Source organism: Jaculus jaculus, chromosome 5 (genome assembly GCF_020740685.1).
Source record: "Jaculus jaculus isolate mJacJac1 chromosome 5, mJacJac1.mat.Y.cur, whole genome shotgun sequence".
In the NCBI taxonomy this organism is placed as follows: Eukaryota; Metazoa; Chordata; class Mammalia; order Rodentia; family Dipodidae; genus Jaculus; species Jaculus jaculus.
The window spans coordinates 172,934,835-172,954,833 of record NC_059106.1 but is presented as its reverse complement, the minus strand read 5'-3'; the positions used below and the strand labels follow the sequence as shown (position 1 = coordinate 172,954,833).

At 48.2% G+C, this 19,999-nt stretch overlaps 1 protein-coding gene across 1 annotated transcript in view; it reads right to left on the bottom strand.

The window, feature by feature from the left end:
* The window catches only part of Alk (ALK receptor tyrosine kinase), a 747,750-nt gene that overhangs the window by 102,652 nt on the left and 625,099 nt on the right, over nucleotides 1-19,999 (bottom strand). The window contains exon 8 of the mRNA XM_045149222.1: nucleotides 18,963-19,063. Coding sequence (XP_045005157.1) covers nucleotides 18,963-19,063 — 101 coding nt within the window. The remainder of the gene's footprint in view (nucleotides 1-18,962; nucleotides 19,064-19,999) is intronic.

Here is a 19,999-nt window from a genome sequence, read left to right as displayed (position 1 = left end):
TTGTAACATTTAGATGATGATATCCTGGGCAACTGGGAGTTAACTAATACTTCTGTTTTCTTGTTGACCCTTCTCTCTTGAAGTTCTTCCTTCATTTTCCCTTTCTTTTCCCACACTCTTTATTTCTCTTTTTATTTCATTTTATTTCTTATTTTTATTTATTTATTAGAGAGAGAGAGAGAGAGAGAGAGAGAGAGAGAGAAAGAGAAAGAGAGTGAGAGAGGGAAAGAATGGTTGTCCCAGGGCCTCCAGCCATTGCAAACGAACTCCAGATGTATGCACCATGCACCACCTTGTGCATCTGGCTTACGTGGGCCCTGGGGAATTGAACCTGGGTCTTTTGGCTTTGCAGGCAAGTGCATTAACCACTGATAAATCCCTCCAGCCCTTCTTTCTTCTCTTTTAAAAAGTTATTTTTATCTTATTTTTTCTTTTTTTTTTTAAATTTTATTTATTTATTTATTTGAGAGCAACAGACACAGAGAGAAAGACAGATAGAGGGAGAGAGAGAGAATGGGCGCGCCAGGGCTTCCAGCCTCTGCAAACGAACTCCAGACGCGTGCGCCCCCTTGTGCATCTGGCTAACGTGGGACCTGGGGAACTGAGCCTTGAACCGGGGTCCTTAGGCTTCATAGGCAAGCGCTTAACCGCTAAGCCATCTCTCCAGCCCATTATCTTATTTTTTCGAGGCAGGGTCTCATTCTAGCCCAGGCTGATCTGGAACTCACTCTGTAGTCCCAGGCTGGCCTTGAACTCACAAGACTCCTCCTACCTCTGCCCCCCCCCACCACCAAGTGCTGGGATTGAAGGTGTGCTCCATCATGATGGGTTTCTTTCTTTCCTTTTTCTTCTCTTTCTCCCTTCCTTTTCCTTTTCCTCATCTCCTCTCCTGTTATGTTCTGGGGATCAAACCTAGGGCCTTTTGCATACTAGGCAAGCACTCTACTATTGAGCTATATCCCCATTTCTTTAAATTGTTTTCAACCCAGCGTCTATCCTCACTGCTTTACTACCCTCCACCACAGAAGTCTCACTGTGTCCTTTACAACAGACTCCACGGCTCCTTTTCCCTTCTCTCTCCCTCCTGCATTCTCTTGTGCACCTCTGTTATATGGTCTTGTTTATTATGGCCATCTGTGACTCAGAGCTCAGCAGCCTTCAGTGGTTTCTCATTTCCCATTTAGGAATCCAGGCGGTCACACTTCTCTGTCATCTAAGGAAGGAAATGGGCGCTTTAGTCATTCAGTGCATATTGATCAAGCACGTAGGCTGAGTCACACATTTCCTCACTTCTAGAATGACCTGAGAGCTCCAGGATCAGAGACAGCTAGATCCCAAACATGTGGTTGCCCCTTTGGACAAGTTATTTAATCTTTTTGAGGCCCAGCTTTCTGTTTACAGAGGTGGGAATTGTTTAATCTATCACACAGGGCTATAGTGCCCATGGAATGAAGTAATAAACAACGTCACAAGAACTTAAGAAGTTTTGGTGGAAGCCCCGAAACACTAGATAGTACATGCCGGAGGAAAGTATGAAAGCCCAGAGATGCAGGATGTTCAAGAAAAGTGGGTGAAATAGGTTATGCAATTCTTAACCCTACTCCCATACTGGGTATTACAGTTTGTTGCCGTTAGTAAAGAGTTTTTGGAACATGATTTTAGTATATCATGAGTTCCATCTCAGTATCTTGCTAAGAAGTTGGGGAGATTCCCTTTTCACCCAAAGCCGGGAGAATGGCCTGATTATCATCTGTTGAATACTCAAGTTTTAGCCACTGTAGGCTGGGGAACGCAGTGGATGGCCTTCTATCTGGAAACCTAAGGTGGCTCCGATGGCAGAACGAGGCGAGTGGCTGTACTGGACGGCCTGAGCTTCCAGAGTTCGCAAATACATGCATGTCAATATTGTGCGTACGCTAGAGGTGAGCCGCGCGCTAGGGAGCGATGTGGGGTCACTGTAGAATGTATCCAAGATGGCTGCCTGGAGAGGCAAACAGATGGTAGAAGAAAGAAACTTCTGGTATCTTGAGAGTTCCAACAGTGGAGGGAAGGGGAAGTGACTGACCACTTGTACACGTGCTCTAGCCAGGATGAACCCTCCCAGCCCCCGTGGAAGTGGTGAGGAGAAAGCGGATCTCCAGGGAGCCACAGAGGTGTCTCTTTGAGAAGCAGGTGCCTTAGACACTGTCACATTTGAAGCACACCAAAGCCAGCTTACTTCAACAGTCCTAGGCAAGCAAAACCCTTCTCGCTTCCCTTACCTCTCTCTGCCTGTGTTTAAAGCCCCAAAGGGTCAGAGATCATCACCATGACCAAAGAAGAAGAGAGGCTGGTGGAGGGCCAGAGAGGTCACCGAACTGACCATACCCTGTCCCTGACTTCAGGCTGTCCACAAGACCAACTCTGATGGCTGCGGACGGGGAGGAAGGATGCCATTACTTGAAAGCTAGACGGGGTTTCACTGACCATATGAGGCAGTGTTTCTTCATTTGAAGAGGCTGAACCTTAGAGCGTCCAGGGCGCTGGTGCGGCCTGCCCTAGTGACCGCAGCAGCCCGCAGTGTTCAGTGCACGGAGCTCCCTGTGTCCCTCACAACAGGCCACTGAGCGCCCGCCTTGCGGCCGTCTGTTCTGTGCTCTTTATCTTCCCACTCACTCTACCTGCCCTTTTCCTCTTCCCAGTAAGTCAAGGAAACCTATTTCCTGTCTAGGAAGCCCTTCTTCTTGGCACTCTCAGAAGTGACTTCAGCCTCCTCTCAAGTGCTGTTGCTGAGGCTGTGTGTGGGGTTCTCCTCCCGTGTTTCATTCCCCTCGGGCCCAAGTTCAAAGCAGGACCAGTCTTAAGCATCTTGCATTCCGTGACCATCAAAAGGGGGCGCACAGTAGGCATCAATGTCAGAATGAGTAGAAAGGTACACACACACACACACACACACACACACACACACACACACACGCAGGCGGCCATCTTGCCTTTGCTAGGGACCATCTGGAATGTTAATCAACTTTCCATCTTGTGGACGTTCTTCACACTTTTCTGTATTCTAGGGTCAGGTCTCAGGTAAGACAAGATTCCCAGCACCCCCGCCCCACCCGGCCCCGGCTAAATTCTCAACTGCCTACGTCTCAGCTGCTCTTAGGAAAATTTGGGTTTGAAGTAGAACTGGTTAGTGGCATGAACTTGTCAGGGAGATCAGCTCTGTCTGCCATGCCTGGGCTGGGCCCAGACCAGGGCACTGCAGAGGTGTCTCCAAATACCTGCACTGTATTTTAGGTTCATCAGGGTGAGGAAGAGGACAAGAGAGATAAAGAAGAGAGGACAGAGGAGCCTCACAAGAAGGTGTGAGGTGATCAGTTATTCATTCCTAAATATTTATGGCATGCCTGCCTTGTGATTCACATTACACATGTCTTCCCTGCCCTTTGGGGAACTTATATCTGGCCAGAAAGCCAGAATTTAAACACATAATAAGTGTACTACTGAGCTACTTAACAGTCAAGAAAAAGACACATGGCAAAACAAACTACTTGATAGTATCGTGACTTGGGTCACGACAGCCACTTGCCTCAATTGTTGAGAGTTATGGATAAGTAGGAGAATTAAAAAACTAATTTCCCTTGACTCTGAAGGCGGCTCAGCAGGTAAGTGCGCTGGAGGCCCGAGAAAGCCCAGTGTGCCCCGCGTTGGATTTCCCAGGACACAGGTAAAGAACTGGGCGAGGCCGCGCATGTCTGCAGCGCCGGTCCTGCGGGAGAGGAGAACAGAGTGGCTGCGGCTCGACTGGTCAGCCAGTCTGACTAAGGAAGCAGCAGGTCCATGCTCAGCAAGAGACTCAAGAACACACACACATGAGTGATAGAGGAAGACAACCAACATTCTCCTCTGCTCCCCACATGTGTGTGCGTGGAGACATGCATCTGCACACACACATGCGTTTACCACACACAGCATACCATACACATACACCATAATACACATACATGAGTACACACACACACACACACACACAATCCCTCCCCCCCCGCCAATTTTCCTTTCATTTTATACTGGCATCACCTATGTTTGCAGCAGAAAACTCACATCCATAGTCACGATGCAAGCCAAAGCACACACTGAGTTTCAGTAGTGCCTGCTCTCCAAAATAGACGTGGAAGGCTGTGAACAAGAATGAAAACTAGCAGAGGTGAACGTGTAGTAAATGGGTTCATTTTCTTCCATCTTGCTGAGTCCGTAAGGTGGCATGCCCAGGCAGAAGTTCTTCTTCAAGAGATGCCAGTTCAGAACCCCTTAGCTGCAGTTATGTCCCTGTGACTTTCAGATCTACCTCTGAGCCAATCACAGCCTTTCTGCTCACAAGCTGATCTCCCCATCAGTGTCACCTTTGTTACTGAGAACTTGTTAGACACGCAGGGCCTCTGGGCTGACCACAGTCCTGTCGAATCAGAATCTGCAGAGGGGCACTGAATGAGGGGGGCCTCTGGGCCTGTCCTTTGCCTCTGTGACTCCTCACTACCTTTATAGAATGCCCTAGGAGTAACTGCCCTTTGCATCAGCACTGAATCCCCAAGGCCTTTCCGCACCATTCTTGTGGCCTAGCTTGTTGGCTGTGGCTGGACTGGGTCTGTGCTCTGTGATTAAAGTGTGTTAACTCAAAAAAAAAAAAAAAAAAAAAAGTGTGTTAACTCTGTGACCTCAAGGCTCCTGCCTACCACCTCTAGCCTTTTCTTAGTTTGGACCATCACTAAACCTTCCCTTGACTACCTCCCAAGGGAGCTATGAAGACCGAGAGAGATGGAGATTATGATACTATAAATGGTGAAGGAAACTAGCAGTTTTCAACCTGAGTTGCTGCAAACTGTATCGCATAGGGAGTTTACCAGAATGCCATCTCAGAGATTCTGCTTTAAGCAGACTTGCTAGATTCTGGGTACTGGCAAGCTTTACAATCCCGCCAGGTGATTCTGAAGAACAGCCAGATTGAGGCCACTGGAGAGAAGGGATTGCTTAGTACAGGCAGCATAGCCAGGGCCTCTCAGTGAGGGGTCCATTTTCAACTTGGACTTGGAGTAAGAAGTGATTCTTAATCACTAGGAAATGGCTTTAATGTGCCTTCACCAAGGCATAGCAGGGGTGATTCTCCTGCAGGGGGTGGACACCGTCCTTACCAGGGGCCTTCATGGGGCTGCTCCATCTCCAGGCAAAGACCAAGAGCAACCCAGGCAGTGAGATCCCCCAGCACTGAGGGGCAGCAGAATGACCTGAGCCAGAATTCTCCTCTTGAACCTTCAGGGTAAGGGTATCACCAAGTTCTTAATGATTAGAGCTGGCAGGGGCTGAGTGATGGTTCAGTGGTTAAAGTGGTTTACTTGGTTGCAAACCTTGATGGCCTGGGTCTCGTTCCCCAGTACCCATGTACATGCATCTGGAGTTCCTTTGCAGGAGCAAGAGTCCCCAGCGCACCCATTCTCAGTCCCTCTGCTTGTAAACAAATAATAAATAAAATATTTAGAAAAAGCACTGGAGGACTAATGTCAAGACTCAGTGAGCACTTCCTTTTGTGTTTGAAAGTGGCTCCTATGCAAACTGCAGGTTAAAGTTCCTTCTAGTGTCTTCCATTTCTCTCCTCTAGCCCTAAAGAGCCCCTCTGAGGTCATTCTACAATAGGTACCTATGCTGTGTCTACCCAGCTTGAGCTTTTTTTTTTTTTGCATATGTATGTGCGTGTGATAGGCATGATGCATATGTGTGTATATGAGTGTATGTGTGTGGGTGTGCAGGCGTGTGTGCATAGGTGTGCATGCAGAGACCAGAGATCGGTGTTGAGTGTCTTCCTCGTTGCCCTTCACCTTACCTTTGAGACAAGATCTTTCACTGAACCTAGAGCTCAGTGATTCAGCCGGTCTGGCTAGCCAGAAAGTCCAAGGGATCCTCTGGTCTCTGCCTCTGCAGCACTGGGATGTACGCCACCATGAGCCGCTTTTACATGGGTGCTGAGAACCTGAACTCAGGTGCTCATGTTTGCATGCAAGTACTTTATCCATTGAGCTAGTGCCCCAGCTTCAAACAGCTTGACCTTGACTGCAAGATCCCAGTGCCCATGAAAGACACAAAACACTCCTGGAATTTGATCTGAATGTATATTTATGTCTGGGTGGCATATGAGGTCATTTTCTATTTGACTACTGAATGCCAGAAAGCTGTACTAGCCACTCACGGATGCTGTCTTATTAAACCCACCGCATCCCTTCATTTAGGTATCATTATAGCCTGTTGTGATTGGACTATGAAGTGTCCCTTTCAAAGGCTTGTGATCGAAGGCTGAGCCCCCAGCGGGTGGATCTAATCTCTGGGAGGTAATTTGGTTGTGGGTGCTGTCAGCTAATCAATAGATGTTCCTTGAGGGAGGTATGGTGTGATGGAGGTGAAGGAGAGAGGAGGTGTGAGCTGGTCAGAGGAAGGTGGTTACTAGGGACATGCCTTTGAGGCATCTTTCCCGACCTCCTTCCTTTTGCTATTCTTTTAAATTTTATTATTATTTATTTATTTATTTATCGGGGGGGGGGTGGGCATGCCAGGGCCTCCAGCCACAGCAAACGAACTCCAGACGCATGCACCACCTTGTGCATCTGGCTTATGTGGGTCCCAGGGAATCAAACCTGGGTCCTTTAGCTTTTCAGGCAAACGCCTTAACCACTAAGCCATCTCTCCAGCCATCCTTTTACTAGTCTTGGCTTCCAGGCTGCTATGGAGTAAAGCAGCTTTCTTCTGCCACACCCTTCCTTCATGGAACCCACGCTGCTCCATGCCCTTTCTACCACACCTGCCCTTCTGTGTGCAGGTGACATATTGTGGTAATGTGTCAGGCTTTGGGGGCCTAGGTCAAGATTTTCTAGATCCTTGTTGCATAAATGTGGAGCAATAGTACTGACATCACCCAGGAGCTTTCTATAAAGCCAGGAGCTCATTTCCATCCCAGCTTGACTGAAGCAGAATTCACATTTGAACAAATCTGTGAACTTCCTTCATATCAGAAGAGTCAGTGAGGTCGTAGACTTTAAGTCATTCTCACCCACTGCCAGCCTATTAGTAGTTGTGTGTGTACATGCACACACAAATCTGGAATTACATGTACAGAAAAAGTAACACCTGGTCAAGCCTATGAACCACAAAATTTTTGTTCCTTCTGGATGTGTCCTAATAGATATATGTCATAAATTCAGCGTTTGACTAATAATCTCTTTGGCATGCAGACAGCAAGTGAGGCAAGTGAAAAGAGACTCCACCAGGAGCCACCAGCAACCGTATCTCCTGGTTCCAGCTGACCTTTTCACAGCAGCCATTTTTCCTGCCTCCCTGTGGGGGCCCCAATAGACTTTCCAATTGTAAGGTTCCAGCGTTTGTCAATTTACTAGTTAAAGTCCTGTGTGTAAAGCAGGAGCGGCATTGTGGCCAGGCCTAACCCTATTATTTCACTCACGGCCCTTCCCTCCTCAGAGGTAATTACTGCAACTTTATGTCTAGAATGTGCCCCGGGTTTGCTATGCATACCTTGAGGCAGCTTTAGAACAATCTTTTGAGCCTATAAAAATATCATAATGGGATTTAGGCTGGAAGATTCAGTGGTATCAAATACTGTCCAGGCTACATGCAGCAACCCCAAATGTACGAAATGCTTAGGGGAGTGCCTGCTATACTTATTCACATTTCTGGGTGACGGAGGGACTTCCGGTAGTAGGGACAAGACCAAAGATGGATGTCCCAAGATGCATTTCATGTCAACTGAGGGAAGCCCAGTTGAGCAGACAGAGATGTGCAGAAGTGAGCTTGCTGGGGCATGGCAGGTAACTGGGTGCTCCCTCACGTTGGGAGTTGCACTGGGAACTGAGGATGGAGCACTGGGCTTAGAATTGTTACCAGGACGTTCAAATAAGCCCTGGCTGAGGGTTGGTAGGGCTTAGGTGCAGGTTTGACTGCACAGTCCCTGGCTGATGGCACTGTTGTGAATGGCTGAGGCATCTGCTGGGCATGGGACATCGCTGGCTGATGTGGGAGCACAGGGGTAGGGCTTGACAGTTTTAGGCTGGCTCCGCTTTTTGCTTGGGCTCTGCTTCCTCACCTGTAGAGACCCTGCCGCCGCCAGCCCGAACGCTACGGCAGCTCCCTTTGTCTGCAGGAATGCCTCCCTGCCTTCTCCTCCAGGAAACTGCGCCAAAGCTGTCCTTCCGCTCTCACGGGCTTTCCCCCCCCCCACCCCATCAGGTGCTCTGTCACACAGTGAGGAAAGTAACTGACACATGATCAAGGCTCCTCCCTGGCCTAAGACGCCACCGAGAGGGGAGTCTGGCTGTGAACCTGCGATTGAAGGAGCTCTCTGATTTCAGCGTGGCATCTTAGGCACTTCAGCTGAGAGTATGAGGCATGGCAAAGTCCAATGTCTTTGCGCACCATCTTCTAATTCACCTGGAAAAAATAAACACCAATTCTCTAACTATAAATAGCCTAGGGAAAAATCAGCCCGGCACAGCAAGAAGCTGGCCAGATGCAGAACTTTTGATAAAAAGCAAATAAAATGTGATGCTGGAAAGTACTTGCAATTATGGAAGCTTAAGAAATGTTGGATTCCTGATCATTTAGGAGGCTTAAAGAGCAGGATCTTTTTGGAAAACATAGCCTTATGTCTTTCTTTCTGAGGGCAGAGCAAAGACAGGGGAAACCCAGCCAGGGATATTCGTATGTTTCTTTTGTAAAAACATGAAGATTATATATACACACACACCTAGGAAAACCATGAAGACTATATATATATATATATATTAATAACCTTGGGATCCCTAGGTGGTGATGCTATGGAGTTACTGAGATTTGTTTTTCCTTATTGGATTTTTTCTTTTTTAAGGTGTTTATTTTTTATTGGACATCTATGAATTTTGATAACTAGAGTAATGAGTATAAAATAAATAGGGCATACAATTATTAAAAGCATGCTTATGAGGAATAACATGGACACATGAACATATAAAATTAAATAAAGGAGAAAGGTACAGCATGCTTATATGGTTTGATAGCAAATTTCTACGACCTTTCCTCTGTCTCTGTGTTCACATCTTTTATGTACCTGCCTGGAAGGCAATGTGCCTACCTGGTAATAGGTGCTATTTTTGGTGGGTAGGACTGTGAGCGATTTTATTTTTCTTATTCATATTTTACTGTGTTTTTGTAATGTCCTGTAATGAACAGAGAGTACTTTTATAATCAGAAAAATGTTATATCAAAAAGGCAATGAGGGAAGAAAAGAAAATGCTGTCTTTTACTCATCTTAGGGAGGGCCTGAGCTCTAGGTTTTGTGAAGGACCCAAGACAAGTGGGAACTTTGAGGAACAAGGTAGCATAGTGCTGTGACCAGAGCAGGGGCTTGGACATCAGAAAGCATGGTCTACTGTTTATGTATTGCAGGCTACCTAGAGCCTCACTGTCATCATCTGTAAAATGGGGCCAAATTTCTTCTTCTTGCCGGACTTCGAGCAGATGATATGAACCCTGATGTGCATGTAACTCAGTGGTTGAGCACTTGCTTGGCATGGATGAAGCCCTGGGTTATATCCCCAGCACCACAAAAATGTTTTATAAGGGCTGGAGAGATGGCTTAGTGGTTAAGGCACTTGCTGGCAAAACCAAGGGACCCAGGTGTGATTTCTCAGTACCCACATAAAGCCAGATGCACAAGTTGGTGCATGTGCCTGGAGTTTGTAAGTTTGCAGTGGCTAGAGGCCCCGGCTTGCTCATTATCTCTCTCCCTCAAATTAATAAATAAAATAAATAAGCTAATAAAAAATAAAAATAAAAAGTTATATAAGCCAGCTTATACAACACAATGTCCAGCTTAGCAAAGACACTTGCTAAATGTTAGGTTTATTCTCCTGTGTTGGGAAGAGTAGGCAGGAAGCAACATGCTAGAGGCATAATCAAAATAGTCAGAATAAGGTGAAATGAACGATTCTGTGTTTGAATTTTCAGTCCAGTATTTTTTTTTTTTTTTTTTTTTTTTGCGGGGTGGGGAGTTCCGAGATAGGGTCTCACTCTAGCTCAGGCTGACCTGGAATTCACTACGCATCAGGCTGGACTCAAACTCATGGTGATCCTCCTACCTCTGCCTCCCGAGTGCTGGAATTAAAGGCGTGTGCCACCATGCCTGGCTTTAGTCCAGCTTTTAAAATCCTTCTTGATTCTTTTGAGAATTATCTTTCTATTCTTATGTGAGGAAAAAGATGACCTCTCTCTTTCTGTGTCCCTGTGTGTGTCCCCATATGTGAAGTCCAGAAGACAACTTGGGGTACTCTGTCCCCTTTTTGAGACAGGGTCCATTAATGGCCTAGAGCTCCCTTAATCAAGGCCAGCAAGTTTCAGGGGTCCTCTTGTCTCCACCTCCCCAGCTCTAGAATTACAAATGCATGCCACCATGACCAGCTTTTTAATGTGAATTCTGGGGATCAAATTCTGGTCTTCATGCTTGTAAATCAAGCATTTTACTCACTGATGTATCATTCAAGTCTTGAAAAAGTTGTTTTGATTTTGTTTTCTAGGACACTGTGTAATGATATAGAATGGTATAACGCTGGGCAATTAGCCTCTTTTGTGCCTCAGTTTCTCTGAGTGCATTGGAGAAGGCCCTCAAGATATTGTGGAAATACGCTTGGAGAACAAGACTGACTCCAGGCAAAGAAACTCCTACAGCCTTCACAGACAGTTGTAGAAAAGAGTGGGGACTCAAGGAGTGGTATGAACATCTGCTGGGAGACACAATGCCCCCGGTGTGCCCCTCAACAGCCAGGATGTGTCTGTGTCCTCACCAGGGCTGTTCCTCTGGATGTGGGCCATGTGGGCGTGTTATAAGGAACACCAGTGGGAGCCGTGAGGGCTGTGATTAATGTCCATGCTAAGGGCCGAGGAAGATTTCATTCACACCTCCAACTCTTGACAGTCATGCTACGTATGCCTCTTTTTCATCATGTAATGGGGAGAAGGCATTAATTCTGAATGGCTCACAGGTATTCCATTAATTATGTCCAACTGCAATTATAATGGCTGTTGATTACTTGAGCCCATTAGCTTGCATCCTGGCAGAGCCAACTACATCACAATAAGGGATGACAGAATACTGGGCTCCAGCGGGCTCCTGGCTCTAGGTGCTGAGCTAAGAATGACGTTGGCTCAGAAATATCATCAGGACCTTGTTTGTCGGCTCTCTGAGATACAAAGAAGAGGCGTCTTGCTAGCACTTATCCTTGAGGTATAATTATCCAATTAATTAATTATTGATTAATTGGGTCTATTGGGCATGAACTCCGGTCACTGTTGCTAGTAAAAAGATGCTCATTGACTACAGAGGAGTTGAGAATTCACACATCTGAAGCAGTGAGGCGCCTGCTTCTGGGCAGGGTGAAAAGAGATAACAATAAAAACTGCCTTCTGATTTTGGTAAAAAATCTCACACAGCAAGTGTGGTAGTTTGAATAGATGGCCCCTTGTATATTTCGTGTTTTATTAGTTTGTGGTTTGGATCTGCAGCCACCTGGCGGGAGGAGATGCCACTGGGCAGATCTTAAGGTGTGGTGGTGGGTTTGAAGTGCCAATCTGAAGATATGCAAAGTGCCCAGTTCTTCCTGGAGTTCCTGATGTGTGCTGTGTGGCTTTTTTGCTTTTGGCTTGTGGCTTTTTCTCTCTCTTTCTGGTCCTCTAAGAAGAGGCCAGCTTCTTTTGTCATCATGGAACTCCCCTGCATCTGTAAGCTTCCGTAAATATCCCTTCCTCCATAACTGTGCCTGCTCTGGATGTTCATCTCAGCAAACCTGAGCTGTCTGCTATAGCAAGTAAAACAGGAAATATTTTTTTGTTTTGTTTTTTTCGAGGTAGGGTCTCACTTTAGTTCAGGCTGACCTGGAATTCTCTATGTAGTCTCAGGGTGGCCTCGAACTCACGGCAATCCTCCTACCACTGCCTCCTGAGTGCTGGGAGGCGAATGTTTTTAATCCTCGATTAGTTGTGACTTGCTTGAGGTCAGATGGATCCTAAGTGGGGCAGAGCTGGCATTTAAATGCAGGTCACCTAAGTCAAATCCAGCGACCTTGGAGTGTTTACAGCTTCACTTTGGAGTTGGACATACCTGGCTTAAACTGTGGCTGTGCCACTTGCTAGCAGGTTGACCTCGGGGAAGACGATGCTAAGCTGGCTAAGCCTCAGTTTCAGCCCCAGTCAGTGGGGTTTGCGCTTCCTCACGAGCCTGTCTCAGTAATGAGGCGATGAAGGCGAAATGCAGAGCTAGGGGATCATTAAAAAGAAACAAGCACGCCCGGAGTGAGCTTTACGTGCACTAGGATCCCTTCCTCCAGCTCCAGACTAAGGAGGGATTTATTTCTTTTATGGTGCAAAGAATAAGGGTCTTTGAGGACCCTAATAAGGACTTTTGGCTGGCTTTTAACGTAATGCAGTGAGCCATAGGAGACCCAAAGACCGGAACCTTGCATACTGAAAGCAAGTTGTCTGAACTTCTCCATTGAATAAATACCACAAATAGATGACAGAAGCCCGGGGCTTTGAGCACGGCTGGTCACGTGGCTCCTCTGGGTTCTTCCTGGCTCCACCCTCCCTCCACTATGTGTCTGCAAGCCCATCTAAGCAGTCAAGTCCAACCTCTCCTTTGTCTTCATCTGAAGAACAGGGGAGATGTCATATGGCTGTGTAATCCTGATGTGTCACAGATTCTTACTGTACTGGCATCATTACAGGCATGTGGGTTGTTAGAGGCCTAAAGAGCGGCTCTGAATCCTAGATACAGTGGGCCCAAAGGAAAGCCATTTGGAAAATGCCTCCAGAACCATTCAGGCCTTCTCCTCCATCCCCCAAGGCAGGGAAGCACTTGCCTAGCCCCTGTAAAGTTAAAGGCTTTCTGAGGTTAATGTCTTTATCCCAGACTCATAGGCTCAACAAGGTTACCTGGGTTCCTTTGGGGACAGGAGACGCTATGGCTGTTGGCCATGGGACAGGGCAGCACCTGGAACCCTGTGCTTCTCTGACTTGCTTCAGCAGTCAGCATCGCTCTGTGGAAGTCAGTGGGCCATCATCCCTGAGCTTCCTGCTGGCGTCTGCATTACGTCCTCAGCAGAGAATGGACGATCTGGATGGAGATCATATGTCCAGCATGCAGTCTTGGGCCTAGTTCCAGGGCAGGAAGGAGGCATTTCCCAAAGAGCCATTGCAGGTGCAGAGAGCAGCAAGTGGGAAGACCAACCCTGGCCAGACCCAGCTGGACTTGCCACTCGCTGAGGCAGGTGCCGCAGAGACACTGAACTGCAGAGATGACCCCAGGACAGCCCCAGCTCTGCTGGATGAGGATCTTGGTCCTTAGGTACCTGACCAGGGGTCTCCTATAGGTCAGAGCTAGCTCCCAATCACTTACAAAGGGGGTCTCTACAGTGACCACAAAGTGTTTGTATAGCACTGGTTGGCCACACAAGGGCAGAGGCTCAGCCCAGGTTGATCCTGGTAGGGGCTGCCTTATCTTCCCACTGATCAGTCTCAGTCGTGGTGGACACAGGCTGTAGCGGAGGGCAGAGGGCACACTCCTTCCCTGACGTGGACATGTGCTCTCTGTGAAAGGTAGACGGTTCTGGAAACACAACCTTGCTCGCAGCTTCTCTTCCCAGGTCGGCTGACACTAGCTAAATACATGGGGCTGAAGGCCCATACCAGGGACAAAGGGGATTTAGGTATTGTGGATGAGTAGGAGTGCCCTCCTCCACAGGCAATCAGCCAAGCTTGGTGGGGCTTTTAGCTAGGTGAGGGAGGTGCCCAGCGCCATGGAGGCTCATGCCAACTCTCCCTAAGCTGAGAGGGAACCATCTGTCCCATCAGGCACTTTGACAGAGAGCGTGACACTGGGAGCCCAGGCATCTGGGAGGTTTTGCTGCACTGGGTCTGCAGGTACATTTCTTTCCCGCCCTACCAAGATAGGCTGTTCCCACCGCCCGGCAGCTCAGCAGACACCCTGCCCCACCTCACAAGCAGGGAAGCCTCTGACATGCGTGGACATACATTTGTGGGGTCTGCTCGGTGAAGGGAGATGAAGAAACTCCCCCTTGTCCTGACTTTCGCGTGGGGCTTGCAGAGCACCCAGCCCCTCTGCCTGTGTCCTTCCTTCACCCCCTGCATCTCACACTACCGTCACGCGGATCTTCCTTTTCCTGTCTTTCCATAGGGGATTTCTGCCGCTCCTCTTTTCCCATCCTGAAAGTCCTCGTGGCTGCCTGCCTGAGGAAGCAGGGAAGCCTTGAATAAGTCCAATCAGCACCGCTGACTGTCACTTTATTTTGCTCTGAGTCACACTGAGAGGCTGCAGGGAAAGGACGGGCCTTCATTTTAGGAATGATGCGGAGCACCCCAAAAAGTCTTACAAAACCAACCAGACAGCAGTGGAAGTTCCCTGCTGCCAGGCTTCAGGGCCCTGTCCCCACTGGGGATCATTTTTGGGGTCTTTGAGCAGGGCTAGAAGGATGGCAGAAGGCAATTTCCTGTGCCCGTCTTCACCCCCACATCACATCCCTCTGCGTCACATGGCATCGAGTGTAGGTCACTCCGTCCAAGTGAGATAGGCTACTTGGACATGGCCAAGCCCCACGGCTTGCGAGCTAAGTGCTACTCTTGGCTCAGGGTGGAAATGTCTAATTGTGTTCAAGAAAGCCAGTGCGCATGTGCACGCGCAGGGGCGTAAGGTCAGGGGATAGGTGGCCAGATCTCTTGCAAGGTCAGAAACCAGCAGCTGGGAACTGACCACCACAAAAGTTCGTACCGCACTTCTTGACTCCCTCACATTCCAGCAGCTCATGGAAGGGCAACTGCTCCCATATTGGGTGGGGGGAGGTGTAAAGAAAATGAGGGACGCTCCCCTACCCTAGCCCCAAACCTTATTCTGGACTGAGAACTTGGTTTAAATAATTCTAGTCACCGGCTGGCTATTCAAATGAAGCAGAATCTCAAACCACACGGGGCTTGTAGAGACAGCCAGGCTTCCAGGATGTGTGAAAGGCAGGGGGAAGGAGTGGGACAGCCCCTGCCACTCTCCAGGCCTCTGCATTAGCAGCAGCTGTGATGCTAGACACGGCGGAGCATGTCTCAAAGCCAGGGCGGACTTGAGCAGGTCTGACAGCGCTGAGCACATGAAAACCACCGCAAGGCTCCCCTCCCCTGTGGGCAACTTTAATTATTTGAACTGGAGCTCGGTGAAATAAAAATAAAATAAAATCAGAATATATTGTAAGTGGCTCCCTGGTTTCCTGAAGGGAATAGCTTGTGGCAGGGAGGGGAAACCAAAAAGCCGCCGCGCTCTTTGTGTTTGTGGAGGTCTTTAAATATTCATACCTCATGTGCAACTGGGTGGAGAGAGCCAGAAAGGGGTGCCTGCTGCAGCGGGCTGGCCGGGAGAAGCGGCAGTAGGGCTGTGGGGCGTTAGATGGGAGCTGGCAGGCTTCTGGAAGGTCCTGGAAGCTGGGTTGGCATAGGGTGCATTCTGGCTATGTCTCCAGTGTCAGTGGACATCTCTCCTGGGTCCTTATGTTCTCCCAAGCACTCTGTCTCCTCCACCTTTTTTCCCATTCCATTTCCAACCCCTTTTCAGATTCATTCTAAAGAGAATGTATATTGTATCGTGTGGGGATACGGGTATTGGAGGAAAGACTCTGCATGGACTCAGGATGAATCTGAGCATCACTGAGAGACACACATTCAGCCAAATCCCCAAGGTCAGTAAGGTGCACCCCATTAGTGATGTCATTCAGCAGGCCAGAGGTGGGATCCCCTTTATCCCTTTTCCAGATGAATACAGATGGAGAAACATGAACTTCTACTTCGTTCATTCCTAGATTTTTGAAGAAAATTCATAGACAATGACCATGGTTGTAGATTTGCGGTACATGCCTTTTCTAGCTCCATAGCCCCTCCTTTCTCAGGAGCGCTGTTCTCTCTCTAAACAAACTGCCTTTGTGCCTCTTACTTTACAGTAGAAGATCCCAGTTCTGTGAGATTCCGTTGGGGAGTGCAGGGTAGGAATATTCTGAGAAATTCTGCACTGTGGTGGTCTGATTCAGAGGTCCCCCATAAACTCATGTTTTGAATGCTTGCTTCCCAACTGGTGGCACTTTGGGAGGTGAAGCCTTGCTGGAGGAGGTGTGTTGCTGGGCAAGCTTTGGGGGTGTTATAGCCAGCTCCCCCTTGCCAGAGTTCTGCTCTCTCCTGCTGCTGTTGTCCACCTGCTCATGCCATCCTTTCCCCTGCCATCATGAAGCCTCCCCTTGAGACGGTTTGCCAGACTAAACCCTTTCTTCTCAGGAGCTGCCTTTGGTCAGGTGTTTTGTAGCCCAGGCTGGCCATCTGCCAGGCCCTGTGGATCCGTCTCTCATCAGGGATATCACCCGTTCCTCTGTTTAATGCCTACCTTCCTGCGTTCACCCCACACAGCCTAGGGAGGTCCTTTTAGGGATGCTGGGGCTTAAAAGCCAACCTCGTGGCCTGGTTTCCCTGTCACCAGAGCGTGGCTCCCCCGGGAGAAAGAAATCCACGGTTCCTGTCTTCTACATTGAGGGTTTGGATACAGAAAACCGTGAGCCTTACAAACCTGGGACTGCGTACTTCTGTTTCGGTTATTAATTTGTTTGTCTCGATAAAAGCACTACTCTCGGCACTGGGAATTCAAAAGCCCATCGACCTTCGGTGAATGAAGGTCTGCAGAGCTGACTGTGAAACCACGTGAAGGTAAACGCTCGTAGACACGCACAGTGGCTGTGGGAGGGACTCGCCCTCCCTTCACCGCGCCTGCTCCACCGAGTGAGGGGAAAGGGCAGGAAACAGCAGAAGTAGCCCAGAGCAGATTTGACTGGAGGGGAGTAAAGGAATAGAAAACTCCAGTTTCAGCTATTGATCAACTCAAACGTTATTAGAGAAGCAATGAAGTATTAGAAAAATATTGCCTTTGTGTTGACATTTCTTTCTCTGAAATTGGGCTTATGTTAAGCTCAGGGAAGAATAAACTTGAAGACCAAATATTCTGAAGGAGGCTCCTGTGCTCTCAGGTGGGCTAACCATCTGTCTTCATTCTGATTGCGTCCTTAGGACTTTCTTTGTGAGATACCTGCTCTGAGCCTTTGGAGGAGTATCAGCAGTGACTGCAGAATTCTACCATCTGCATCAGATAGCAAGATTTCTCAAATATAGCTTATTTTAATGAATCTACTTATTTCTGCCCATACTTCTTCCAAAAAGTGAGTTAAGGTGTTTTAGCAATACACAAAATTAAGTAAGATGAGATAAAACAGGAGGGTAAGGAAGATGGGGGTAAACGCTGAGCTATAAACCAGGCAGCTACCGACTGCACATCAGGAAACTTCACTTCCTGACTAAGGGGGAGCCTCAGCTATAATTTAACCATTCATCTGATTAACAAATAATTTGCCTTTTCTATGTTTTTTTTTTTTGTGGCTGAGTTTTTATTTTAAAGAATTCTGGAGGGTTCTAAGTCTTTGCCCTAGCCAGGAGTCCTGTTGTCTATACCTCACTGGATAAGAAACATCCTCCCTGAACTTTTTACCATACAAAAGAGGAAGCAAACCTGCTTAGTTTTACAATGTCTGCAATGTTAAAGGAGGCACATTTCCCAGAAGGTGCAGAGCTGGAACTAAGTCCCTGTGGGCCCCTCAAAGAAAGGACTGCTCCCATCTGAGCTCTGCACTGGTTTTCTACTGTATGTAAGGGGCGGGGCAGGAGCCATGGGGGTGAAGAGTGCAGGGTTCAGTGGAAAGCCCGTCCATCTTCTGCCAGTCTCCTTATGAGCTTTTACAGAGGGGGCCAGGCGCTGCCGGCTAACAGCTGCAGCGTTTGCTTTGTGGCCACCTGCTCTTCAAAGCTCTCTGTGTGTCTACATCACCGATAAGTACATATTGCTTCATCTACATCAGAACATCTGAATCTATATCTACGTCTGCATCTGCGTCTGTCTGTAGATCATCACTATCTGTCTCTAGCATCATCTATGTCTGTATCTGTCTCTGTATGCGCACCTATGCAATCCCCCTCTCTTTGCATCAGACACCATTAGTTTGTCTGGCTCGTAGGTCAGTGGGTGGCCCAACAATCTATAGATAACTAGGGTGGAATCTGCCTCCCATTCAGGTCCCTGATTAAGAGTTCATGACTTTAATCACTGTGACATGTTGCAGTCTTTTTTTTTTTCAGGGCAGGGTTTCACTCTAGCCTAGGCTGGCCTGGAACACACTCTGTAGCCCAGGCTTGCCTCAACCTCACATTGATCCTTCTACCTCAGCCTCCCTGGTGCTGAGATTCAAGGTGTGTGCCACCATGCCTGGCTCCATGTTGAGGTCTTATTAGCATTTCTTACTGCTGGAGGACATCATCATATGTTAAGGAATATGGCCCCAAGCCTCTGGTGTTCACACTAAAGACACAGCAGCTTCAGAAATCATCTGGGTAAGTGGCTTTGTTGTACCTCACAGAATGCCATTGATGTCTTAGTGGAATTTATGTAAATATAATTTTTTTGATGCTGTCTAGTATTTGAGATGTAATGTAAGAGTTTGATAGTTTTAAAGGATGCTGAAGAAAGACATTTGTAAGTCCCGTTACTCCTCAGGGTTATGCCTATTATGGGAAAGCTTTCTGGGTTTGCTAAAGTCCAGGTCTACTACGTGTAGTTCGGTACAAATGACTTCTGGGGGGGGGGTTTCGCCACGATGGTGGATGCACCCTACGTCCACCATGGCAAAAACCACTGTCTTGTCTTCCCCACAGGAGAGTGACAAGCGCAGCCAGCCAGGTGTCTTTCTGCATCTGCCCAGGTTCATCTGTAGATGAGCAAGGGGGGCCGGGTAAGCCAGAGAACTAGAGGAACAGAAGACACTTGCCTCGCAAGGAGAGTTCTTCATTGGGGCCGGGAACGTGGCGCTGGTCACTGCGGCACTCTCAGCAGTGGGGGCGTCAGTGGTGCTGAGCAGCAGGGCACCGCCTGGTGGGGAGAGTCACAGATGTACTATCTGCACGAATGCAAGGGCCCGGGCGTGCACTTGGGAGCTAGGCATGGTTCTCATCTCGCCCAAGAACACCTTTGAGGGCGCTGGTCTACAGAGGTTCCTGAGCCCCACTCATCACTGTCACTAAACTCTGGCTCAGGCTGAAACCTTCACTTGAAACTATCTGTGAGATCTCAGCACCGTGCATCTGGGATTTCATCTCCCACTTCCCAGGGAGATTAAGCAAGGAACCACCTGAAACAGGCTGATCTCTCCTCCCCGCCATCCTCATTACAGGCCACAGCAGCACCTGCTCGCCGGTGGTCCCAGAACCTTCATTCTCTCTGCCTTGCTCCAGAGGTCAGGCCACTTTGTGACCCATGTCCTGCCCATGGAGACTTATTCCTTGGGCTTTCTCAGTGCTACTTGGCTTGAGAAGCTTGGAGACCAGGAGCTGCCAACCCTCTTGGTGGTAGGAAGAAATGTTTCTAAATGCCCAAGCACACTGAGGAACATTTGAAGATGGTCAGGCCAGATTTCAAAGGGGAAAGTGAGGGGGGGGGGGAGGGAATTAACATGGGATTTTTTTTATAATCATGCAAAATGCTAATAAAAATTTAAAAATATAGAAAAAACAAACAAACAAAAAGAATAGGTCAGAGATCTCACCAAGCCCGAATAAGATTCAAGGAACTGGTGTTTAGAAGCTGACCAAAGAAAAAGCTGTCATTCAGTAGGTGGATCACAAGACTCCCCTTCCAACATTGCAAGGCCTGCCATCCTGGGACGGAGGTAGTGTCGACCTGCTGGGCTCCAGGGGGACACCATGCACTATGTGCGCACTATGAACTCAGAGAGGCAAGGGCAGCTGGGCTCAGACTCCAAGCTCTGACAAGGGGATGCATCACTGAGGGGATGTGAGAAACCTCTGA